General features: G+C 35.0%; 2 protein-coding genes across 8 annotated transcripts; both read left to right on the top strand.

Moving 5' to 3' along the window:
- Window positions 1-763: 763 nt before the first annotated feature.
- On the top strand, window positions 764-7,690 carry LOC120081043 (protein BONZAI 1-like). 7 transcript variants are annotated; one of them, XM_090314668.1, is made up of 20 exons: window positions 804-1,143; window positions 1,264-1,415; window positions 1,656-1,796; window positions 2,494-2,564; window positions 2,659-2,877; window positions 3,099-3,146; window positions 3,486-3,634; window positions 3,725-3,773; window positions 4,083-4,139; window positions 4,343-4,531; window positions 4,623-4,757; window positions 5,013-5,074; window positions 5,181-5,283; window positions 5,375-5,489; window positions 5,781-5,857; window positions 5,940-6,077; window positions 6,181-6,345; window positions 6,578-6,691; window positions 7,069-7,165; window positions 7,260-7,690. In XM_090314668.1, the coding sequence occupies exons 5-20, from the start codon at window positions 2,737-2,739 to the stop codon at window positions 7,352-7,354; spliced, it is 1,734 nt and encodes a 577-aa protein (XP_090170794.1). In that variant the 5' UTR covers window positions 804-1,143; window positions 1,264-1,415; window positions 1,656-1,796; window positions 2,494-2,564; window positions 2,659-2,736; the 3' UTR covers window positions 7,355-7,690. The 7 variants fall into 7 exon arrangements, with proteins under 7 accessions (XP_038891651.2, XP_090170794.1, XP_038891656.2 ...); XM_039035728.2 differs by having other exon boundaries at window positions 2,494-2,877; XM_039035732.2 differs by lacking the exon at window positions 1,264-1,415 and having other exon boundaries at window positions 826-1,143.
- Window positions 7,691-10,048: 2,358 nt separating this feature from the next.
- Window positions 10,049-11,065, top strand: LOC120086460 (NDR1/HIN1-like protein 12). The gene has a single exon (XM_039043135.2). It carries the CDS (start codon window positions 10,185-10,187, stop codon window positions 10,854-10,856), a length of 672 nt encoding a protein of 223 aa, XP_038899063.1. The 5' UTR covers window positions 10,049-10,184; the 3' UTR covers window positions 10,857-11,065.
- The last annotated feature ends 480 nt before the right edge of the window (window positions 11,066-11,545 follow it).

Raw genomic sequence — 11,545 nt, 5'->3', positions numbered from 1 at the left:
AAAAGAGAGAGAGAGAAAAAAGAGATTGCTCGTCGGAGAAGAAGAGAAGAAAAGAAGGGAAAAAAGTCACTCGCCAAAGACGAGGTGAGAGAATAAAAGAAAAAAAGTTGAAGGAAGGACAAATTGATTACTTCACATATGTGTTATGCCAACGGTTTTTAAAAAGTGAGGTATTTGTAATTGGGAAATTTGTACGGATGGGTCAAATTTTGAGGCTCAAAATTTGGCTAAACTTTAAAAAACACTTGAATTTTGGCCTTATGATGACGTCAACCGCGTGTGAAATGTCCGTTTAGTTCCCAAAACGCTCGATGTCGTTCATGTATCGCAGATTCTCGCTCGTTTATCTTGTTTTGGACTCATTCCTCTCATTCTTCATCGGATGGAATGTTTTAAATTTTAAATTTCAGTCCTTGGTCTTCTTCTTCCTCTTTTCTCGTGCCTTTCTTTTTCTTCTTTTGACTTTCTTTTCTTCTTCTTTCTGAATTCAAATGAAGGAAAAAACTACAAAACTGATGAGGAAAAGCTAGAGGAAGAAGTGAGAAGAAGAAACGAGAGGAAGAAGCAAGAGGAAGAAAGAAGAGGAAGAATTCAAAAGAAGGAAAAAAAAATCAAGGAAAAAATGATGGAGAACAACGTGAATTGAGGAACAAGATGAAAAAATGAGAGGAACGAGATGAAGGAACAAGGGAAAAGAACGAAAAATCTATTTTACATCTGGTCTCACACGTGATTTGGAGTTAAAATAGTACTATTGCTCACCGTTGACATCATTAGAAAATCAATTTCAACGTTTTTAAAGAGTGGGTCAAATTTCTAATGGACGTCAAAATTTGAACCATCCCTACGAATTCCCCTTTCTAATCGTAGCCCTCCAAAATGGGTCTAACAGTGTAATGTTGCCATCGTTTGCCCTTCTATACAATTATTCCTTTAGCTTCCCTCCCTCTCCCTCCCCGATTTGGTTTCTCCCCTTTCTGATTTTTTTGTCCTCATCAGCCCTAGAGTTCGCGTGGTTGGTGAAGTTCTTAGCACTAGTTTTTACGCCGTTGGTGAAGTTCTTTAGCCCTAGATTTCGCTCGTCGTTAGCTACCGTTGCTGGTGAAGTTCTTAGCTAAAACGGATAAGAATGCTAAAAATAAGGTCAGATTCATACTCTTATTTATTTATTTTCTTGTATCTTGTACAATGGCGAAAATAGGCGATTGAATGAGGAAGCCGATGAAGAAGACGATGCCAATGGCTAACTTGCTGCGTTGTAAGGACTTATGCGGATGATGGATCGTGGGAAGCCTTGGAAGAGGACGAGTCTGAACTCCGCCGCCCGATCGACAATAAGGCAATTTACCATGCTCAGTATCGAAGGCGTCTTCGTTCCCTTTCTTCCTTAGCAACCACCGCTACAATTCAGAAGGGTCTTATTCGCTATCTCTATATCGTCATTGACTTCTCTAGGGTCTTCTTTTTTCTTCCATGTCTCCATTATTGCATTCCTAAATGTTCCATCTGTTTGATTTGTTGTGTTCTGTGCCTTGGGCTCTCTAACCTGACATTAAAGGACGTGACTAGTTTTTTTTTTTTTTTTTTTTTTTTCCTTCTTTATAATTTATCTAAATAAGCTATAGTTTGATCAAGAGGCATCATATTTTTCGCAGAGACTTGCTGCTCTGACTCCTGGATTTGCTGGAAAGACATTGCGAATGTTTGCAGTGAAGCTGCTGCTTTAATTACTGCCAGACACAAAAGTAGAGTTATCACTATGGCACACTTTGAAGGAGCTGTAGTCAAAGTCATAGGTGGTCTAGAAAAAAAGAACAAGATATTTTGTTATCACCCACTACTTGATTGGACGACTCTATATTTTCTTTTTCTTTTTTTTCTTTTCTGAAAAGAAACATCAAAATGTATTTCTTCTGAATTAAACATGAATCCTATCAAAGTATCACTCTCTTATTTATTTCTTTCAGGCTCTCTTTGATATAACCTTTTCCTTTTATTTTATCATCCATTTTGCCTCCGTTATTGACTTAAATTAAGTCGTAGTAGAGACAACATAAAGCTTACGAATTCCTTTGAGAAGTTCAAATAAGTCTGTTCTTGAACATTTTAATACTAGGAATCATGAAACCTTTGATTTGTTTTGCATTGCCAATCAATTTATTAATTGTGTGCTTCTAGTACATTGGCTTTTTATAGACGGTTATTTCAGTTAGCATGGTCGGCTAGGCTAATAAAGTAGTCATATTTGCTTACAAAGAATGGAGATTAGTTTTAATTTATCTCATTCATGTTGTTATTTTAATTAGGCATCATTTGATACTATTACCTTTACAATTCTTTAGAAGTTTCTTTATGTGCCAAGTGTATTAATGAATTAATGTTATAGACTGAATTTGACCATGTGTGTGAAAATTTAATATATGTCAACTTATTTATCTTTGTATCCAGGTAGAGATGCCATAATTTGATCTCCATCTTTTTTTCTCTGTCCAGCAAATCATTGTCCCTTCCATTGAAATGGTTTGCTGTAGGGCAATGCTGGTGGTATGAGAGGATGACTAGAGGTTGGCGTCGTGAGCATTACCAATGGAATATGGATATCACTGGTGTAGCTGAGGTTATGATATGTGAAGTTATTAATTTTTGGTTGTAGCACAGTTGTGTCGATCAGTTGGATTTGGACTTTGGAGATAGCTATCCCTCACCTCCCCAACCTTCGGCTCTTACTTTTGGACAATGGGTAATTGCTTTTCCAACGATGCCGCTGGCCGGTCTGCCGTTGGTGGTACTGCCTTCTCCCAAAGTACTACTTCCAACGTTGCCATAGATTGTTTCTTGTTGTCTCGGGGCTATCGGGGCCTCTATTCCCAGATTGAGGTTCTCTTCCCCTTTCTGTTTACACCTGCTTAATTCAATTATTTGGCTGTACCATTTCTATCCTTCATTTGTTTAGTGCCCCTTACCTTTCTACTCTGTTGCTTTCCCTATTGGGTTCTATTCTCTTATGGGTTATACATGTTAGATTTGCTGGACATGTAGTCATGGTTGCTTCCTCTGTTGCTTATTCTTAACTTCATATTCTCCTCTTCTAATTGCAGCTTTCATTCTCTGCATCTAACTTGCGCGACCGTGATGTATTCTCCAAGGTTGGTATCTCTTTGATGGATGTCGAAAGACTGTACATCCTGATAATGATTTTCATCCAAGATATAGGCTTTTATTCCTTTGAAAGAATAACATTCATATATTAGGCATAGTTTACAAGGTTTATGTTGTAGTACTTTCATGTTTCATTGCTAGACTGAGTGAATAGATAGAATCAGGTCTCTGAATTATTTCCATTTCTGGAGCTCTTAACCCAAAAGTCACATTATTTTGCAAGTTTGGTTTACATTGGATTTGTTAATGTTAGTGTTAATACCCATCCATCTATTGATACCATTCTTTCCCCAAAAACCTCTCATCGGAAATTTTATTTTCCTCAGAGTGATCCAATGCTGGTTATTTATGCAAAACGAAGGGACGGAACACTAGAAGAGCTTCAACGCACAGAAGTAGTTCAAAATTCCTTAAATCCAAAATGGATCCATAAGCTTAACATTACCTATCAATTTGAGGTTGTGCAAACTTTGGTGTAAGTTTAAATCGTCATTTTGCTATCTCTAGTTCATCAGATACATCTTACTGGAGCTATGATAATGAAAGCATTAATCTGTTATGACAGGTTTTTTGTATATGACGTGGATACACAATATCAAAACCTAGAAGTAAAGGTAGGCATCCATGAGAACTTGTATAGTTGCATATCCTTGCCAAATAAAGTTAATTTTGACTACAGATTTTTAATTAACCACATAAATAGTAGATCCAGTATTACCGATACCCTCAAGAGTGAAGACCGATGTGATATCTGGTTCAGAAACCCCATCCCCATCTTCTCATCCCTACTGGATATCAATCCTTAACTTTGTTGTCTTGATGTTGGTTTTTATCCAAACAGATTGTTATAAAAGCTTTATCTTGCTACATCGTAATTATATACCAAAAGATTTTGCTAACGATGGATAATTTAAATCATGCAGATGCTGAAGCTAGATGAACAGGAATATCTTGGTGAAGCAACTTGTGTACTATCTGAGGTATTGCGTGTAGTTTAAAATGCATATTCTATCATGCTGGGTATTTACTTGCATATGATTTGAGTCCTTTATGTTGAATGTGGCTATTGAATATTTAGTATGCTTTCCGTTGCAATGCAGAAGGATATAATTTGCAATCTAAGGTGAATATGTAGTTTTTGTATTCAGATATATGTTCATCACTAGCCTTTTCTATCTTGCAGATAGTTACCCAATCAGACAGGTCACTTACATTGGATCTTGTATATAGAGAAGATTCAACCAGCTCTACTCTGCCACACCACTGTGGAAAACTTACCATTCATGCTGAGGAGTGTGTTAGCTCAAAAACAACAACAGAGATGATATTTAGGTGTTCAGACTTGGAACACAAGGATCTCTTCTCAAGAATTGTATGCAGTGCTGAGATGTTAATTCATTTTCTTTTGGTATCTGTAAAAGGAATGTGAATTATGTTAATTGCATTTCTGATTCATGGTATAGGACCCTTTTCTGGTTATTTCAAAAATTGTGGAGAGTAAGAGCTCAATTCTGGTTTGCAAAACTGAAGTCATAAAGAATGATTTGAATCCCACATGGAAGCCTGTATTCTTGAATATGCAACAAGTTGGAAGCAAGGTACAATATATCCCTTAGGACACTTAAGAAATGACCCCCTCCCCTCCGATAATTGCAGTTCATCTGTAAGTTGTTTTCTAGAAGTTCGAAAGTTGGTGCATCATGTGCTTTACAACCCAAGAGTCATATTGGTAGTCCAAGATCGAGTTTTATCATTCTGAATGCAAATCATCCTTTTTTCTAGGAAACTAAGGTTTGAACAATAGAGAGCATCTGATTTTCTGTTTTCTTGTTGATTTGTGTATTTAATTGCAGGACAGCCCCTTAATAATAGAGTGTTTTAACTTCAACAGCAATGGAAAGCACGAATTGATTGGGTAAATAGAGAGATTATGTTTCATGTGCATTTTCTTTTCTCAATTTTCCATGAGTTTTTTAGTTCATGTATTTCATTGTGACTTTTTCTGTTTACTTGCTTATCAGAAAAGTTCAAAAAACACTAGTGGAGTTGGAGAAGCTTTCTTTTAGTGGGGAGGGAGATAATCTGTTCTTACTTCCTTCTGCTGGACATGATTACCATAACAAAGTCTAAAATAGAACTCCGAATGACCTACATTTTTTTTTTTTAATTCATGGTTTTTGCAGTCGATTTTATTTGAGTTTTGATACCACTGCAGGTACTAAAAAGCCAGCTATTTGTGGACAAATTCTCTGAGAGCGTCCAACAAACATTCCTTGATTACTTGGCTGGTGGCTATGAAATGAGCTTCATGGTGGCTGTCGATTTCACAGGTTGTTATTTATTAGTATTCTTTTACAGTAAAATCATAATTCTAGACTACTACAAATTTTTATTCTCCAAATTATTAGTTACTGAGTTTGTCAGATGGCTCACTGATGGTAGTGTTTTTCTAAAGCATACTTTTTCAACATGCATATCAAGTAGTCATCTTGGTTTTTAGCGGTTTGTTTGCATTATAATTTAACTCACCACTTCCCCCCTCAGCTGGCAGAACTGAACTATCTGTTTCATGTAGCTTTGCGCTACATTCTCACCATCTAGTTTCCATGGTTGTCTTTCAGCTTCAAATGGAAACCCTCGCCTTCGTGATTCCTTGCATTTCATTGATCCTTCAGGGCGGCCAAATTCATACCAGCAAGTGAGCAATGGACACCTGATATGGGGCTCACAAATTTTTAGTTTTCCTATTTGATTGGGATCTACTCTATTGACTATTTCAGGCAATCATAGAAGTTGGAGAGGTGTTGCAGTTTTATGACTCAGATAAACGCTTTCCTGCTTGGGGATTTGGAGCACGACCAATTGACGGTCCAGTTTCTCATTGTTTCAACCTGAATGGAAGTAGTCACTACTGCGAGGTGGAACGGTTGCATAATACAAATTCACTTTCTGTTCCCCTGGATATTAATTTTGCCAAATTCAACGTGCTTCTGTGTTAAACAATTGTAAGTTATCTTTTAGGTTGAAGGAACTCAAGGAATTTTGATGGCATATACAAGTGCGCTCCATAATGTGTCTCTTGCAGGACCAACTCTTTTTGGGCCTGTGATTAACAATGCTGCATTAATTGCCAGTCAGTCTCTCGCAAATGGTGGGCGGAAGTACTTTGTTTTGCTAATAATCACTGTAAGAGCAAAAAACCACCTACAAGTGTTTTTGGACAGTAAATTTGTAGTAATCGCAATTTTTCCTTTTTTGTGCGTGCTAAGCATTATGAATAACATCTTATCCTAGTTTCCCATTATTACTTGTCATGATGCCATGTTACATATATTTATTTTTCCGAGAATATTGAAAAATGCCACTGTATAAGCATCAAGGTTTTGTAATTTTCTTTCTGATGCCCTATTATCTGTAGGATGGAGTGGTAACCGATCTCCAAGAAACTAAAGATGCTCTTGTGAAGGCATCTGATCTGCCGCTGTCCATTCTCATTGTTGGAGTGGGTGGAGCCGACTTTAAAGAAATGGAGGTATCTAATTTACTTATTATGCCCCCTGTCAACTGATTTATGTATACAGCATTCAGCACCATTGGTTGTTAACAACTTTGTGGCGTGAAGAAGCCACGAGGAAAATAATTTTACTAGCTGGGAGTTCACTTGTTTCTATTAATTTTGGTTGTCTCACAGTTTGTTTATCTTACCTGTTTTTATTTCTCAAACAAGAAAATGTTCAGGCTTAGGGCAAGTTAGTTCGGTTTTGTTGTGCTATACGTTATTTAATTGTATTTCCAAATACCCAAAGACCTTAAATCAGAGTTACAACCTTCCTGATAATTATATTGGATCGTTAGGTCTCTTTTCAAATTCCCCATTATATCGGAGCTAATTCTATTGTAACACTGCAGGTTTTAGATGCAGACAAGGGAGAGAGACTTGAAAGTACAGCTGGACGTGTTGCTTCACGAGATATAGTCCAGTTTGTTCCATTTCGGGATGTACAGGGTGAGTGATTCTCTGAAATGAAATTTGGATCCAACTATGATATGATATATATGGTGAACTCCTGTCATGCATGTAGCTAACACATTACTTATAGATGGAGGGATTTCTATGGTTCAAGCACTGCTAGCAGAAATACCTCATCAATTTCTGACCTATGTTCGAAGCAGAGATGTTCAACCAAATTTGTGATCAAGCACATCGTACCAAACAGCCCGACATATCAAATCACATATTTGTGTTGTCATCGTTGGTCCAATTAAGTTGGAATGAATGGGCAGTTGTGCAATGTCGCACCGAGCTTAAAAACTTATCTGTAGTCAGTGTTCATACCGATGAGTGGGTATATCCGTTTAGTGGTTGGCGTTTTTCCGATGGGGACAGAAGTTTACTCGAGTAATTATTGGCTTTTAGATGTGCCAAGGATCCTTTCTCTATTCTAGAGAATATGATAGGTGATACCATGTCTTTTACTCTTTGATTCGATAAAAGAATTGAAAGGAATATTAGAGAGATATCTTCGTTTCATATCTTGTGCATTGGAACTTTATTTGTGGATTCAATGAATGGATTACTGAACCTCCGGACTTGCCTGAATCGTCAAGGTTTCGGAGAAAACTAAGTTTTCCTCTTTTAGTTAAAAAGGTGTGATTCGAAATTCTTGTTGGTCGAGGACTAATATCTTAATCAAATTAGTTTTGCCTGTTTTTTCAAGGTCGTTATGAGTGAGAATTTAAAGTTGAGATTTCTTTTAACAAGGAGTTCAGATGTATTTTTAATATAAAATTCAGCGACTAACGTATGAAATCACTTTTTTATTAATCAACTTGATGTCAAATAAAGTGAGTGGTTGTTTAGGATCCGTTCTCGTTTTTGGTTTGTTTCTAGTACTCACTTTTTAAGAAATTGACTTATTTGATAATCATTTTCTATTAAATTTGAGAAATTATAAAAAAAAAAAAAGAAAAATCTCTGTATTTCATTTGCATTTTATATTATTTTGTTTCTTTTATAAATAAAAAATGGTGCTTGGCTTGTCAGGCGTGCCTTAGCTCACCCTTGAGCTTCACAATTCACATCCAGTGGTCATTTTTTTTATTTCTTTCTTTTTTATATTAACTTTATTATATTTCATTTTTTAAATATTTATATGTTAATTTAATTTTAAATTTTACTTCTTTCAATATTTTAGATTGGTATATTATTTTAGTTTTCAAATTTTAAATTTTCAATATGTATATTTAAATATTTTTTGAATTTTGAATTTTAAATTTTGAAATATGTATATTTATATATTATTTTAAAATTTAAATTATTATTTTTTTGGTACATTTGAAATTAGTTAGAATTTTATAATATAAACATTTTGTTTGTCTAAGAAATTAATTTAGGTTCACTTTAATATTTTAAAATTTACATAATAATATAATTAAGTTGGATTTGAATCAACAATAGAAAAATGATTGGAGTGAAAAATAATATTGCAAATTAAATTTTAGTAACATATGATTGATAGAAACAATTATATTCTAGTTATTAGTCTTACAATGAGACTTGTATATATTTAATAATGTAAATATTTAATAATTATTTTTTATATTTTAATTATGCTATATGTTTTTTTTATTTTACATAACTAAATTATATTTAAACTATAAAATAAGAGAAAATGTTAAGAAAAAAATATAAAGAAATGAGAAACAAGAAAGGATTAACAAACAAGTTTCTATTTATGTTTCTTTTTTTTCAAAAAATTAGAAACAGAAATCGTTGCTAAATGTATTCCTATGTTTAGTTATTAAAAAAAATAAGAAATAGAAGATTAGAAACAAAGAAACGAAAAACGAAAAATAGAAAATAGAAACGTTATCAAATGATCTTAATTTTCAATCTAAAGATTAAGCATGTGTTTGAAATGCACTTTCAAGTGTTTAATTTAAAAAGTAAGTTATTTTGAAAAAAATGGAAGTGTTTGAAAAGTACTCAAGATAGTTTTTAAAGTGTATTTTTAATAATTTTTACCAAAAATATTCAAATAAAAATGAATGATTTGAAAAACTGAATCCTTTTTCAATTATTCTAAATATGGCTCGCTAAAAGGCAAATAGAGGCGTTGATAGTTAGCTAGCTTTGTAGTAACAGTAAAACCAAAAGCATCAGGATTTGAATTCTCTTCAAGTTACGACGGACGTTTGTTAAGCGAGAATAGAAACGCGTGTTAAACAGCATCATCTAGTGGAGACGTGTGGGCTCTAACTAGCCTGCCATTTAAATGTAATTCAAGTTATACAATCCAACTCACATGCATCTGTAAACAAGCCAACACGGCCACCTTACACTTTTACATGCACAAGTATTCCAGATTAATTTGTCCCATTTCAAATTTTCTTACATATTTATCCTGTTTTCGGATCTTTAAAATGTTCACTTTTTATCTTCAACTTTTCAAATTTATTTTATTTTGATATCTCAAATCCTAAAATATCGATTTTATATTATGACAAGAAAGAAAAGAAAACCATTTTGATCCTCACCATTTAAATATGTATGCAACACGTAAATATTAGATAGAAAAATATTATAGCACTAAAATGAGTTAAAATTTTAATAGAAAAGTTAAAAGTTACGAATGAAACTTTAACCATGAGTATCTTTTCAATGGAGCATATTTACATGTATGTAAACATTTAATTTCCGGAATAAATTCTCTTCCCATTTCTTTTTCTCCCCTTAACTACTTTCTATTCCATATTTTCCCAGAAAAGTATTGATCCTTATTCCCACAATTAACTTTTCCCCTTGAGCATTTTTAAAATTAAATACAAGAATGATTTTCCGAATTCTCTCTCCCAAAATTTCCGCCTTTTTTTTTACTTTCTATTTCATTTTATCACAAAAGTATCGATCCTTGTTCTTTTATATTTAACTTTTCCCCTGATATTTATAGTCCTTGTCTGGTAACAACAGCACCAGACCGGACTTTTCTTTAGGAAACCCTCACTCTTTGGATGTTAGTCCAGGCATGGCGGAAAGAAATGAAGAGCAAGATGATGTCCATAACCAGAGGGATTTGAAAGAAGAAAAGAAGAGAGCAAGATTATTCTCGTCCCGATACGACTCAAAAAGCACTCGCCGCTCTGTTTGCGCCTGCATCTCCATCTTCCTCCTCATAATTGGTGTCGTAGCACTCACTCTATGGCTTGTCTACCGCCCCATTCACCCCCAATTCACGGTGGTTGGAGCCGCAATATACGACCTCAACATGTCATCTCTGCCCCTGCTGTCCACAACCATGCAATTCACAATCGTTACGAGGAACCCCAACAGGCGAGTTTCTATTTATTATGACAGACTAATTGCCTTTGTGTCGTATAGGAACCAGCAGATAACGTCACAGGTGATGCTGCCTCCGCTGGTTCACGAAAAGCGGAGCACAGTTGCGATGTCTCCAGTACTAGGCGGTGGGGCAGTGGCAGTGTCGTTGGAGGTGGCAAATGGGTTAGTAACGGATCAAGCAATTGGAGTTTTAGGATTGAGAGTAGTGTTGTTGGGTAGACTAAGATGGAAAGCTGGCCCACTAAAGACTGGACGTTATGCGGTATATGTGAAATGTGATGTGTTGGTGGGTGTGAAACGAGGCTTGGTGGGTCAACTTCCCATGCTTGCTTCTCCCGCTTGCAAAGTTGATGTTTAGTTTTTCATAATTAACTAATAATGCTTACTTTATCTTTTCTCAACCTTAGCTTGCTTTAATTCTCAGTTTGTGGATCTTATTTTTGCTTTTCTTGAATATCATCCTCAATTTATGTATTTGAAAATTGGAAGCATTTGTAATCCGTGGACTGCACACGCAACAACTTTGGTGGATGTATCATTAATTGATGAACTTCTTTGCTTACCAAATCTCTAATATAATGATGACATAACTTAATGTGTTTGCATGATTCCTGGTCATTGCCTTAAATTGTTGACATATTATCGCAGAAGATTTTTGTTGGTACTACCTGCTTTCCTTGAAGATTGTTTCTTAGGATTCTCCCAAACCAAATGGCTTCACAAGCAGCTTCAGTTGTAGCTATATATTCTGCTTGGCTACAATTTCTTTTTCTTGAACTCCAAGATATTTCATGAGAACCCAAATAGAACATATAACCTGAAGTGCTTTTTCAATCGTCAAGGAACCTTCCCAACCACTCTTAGTTTAGGCAATCAATTTTCAATCTTTCTCTTGGTCTTATTTGAGTCCATGTTTTTTGGGTTCCTTGCAAATATCTCAAAACTCTTTTAGCATTAGCATGATTTGTATCTGGAAATGGTGCTACCAAAATGCATAATATCCGGTATGGTATTAGTGAGATAGATCAACAAACCCACCAAACTTCA

This window comes from Benincasa hispida, chromosome 1 (genome assembly GCF_027475165.1).
Source record: "Benincasa hispida cultivar pf3 chromosome 1, pf3_genome.v1.1, whole genome shotgun sequence".
NCBI lineage: Eukaryota > Viridiplantae > Streptophyta > Magnoliopsida > Cucurbitales > Cucurbitaceae > Benincasa > Benincasa hispida.
This window is presented reverse-complemented; position numbering and strand designations above follow the sequence as displayed.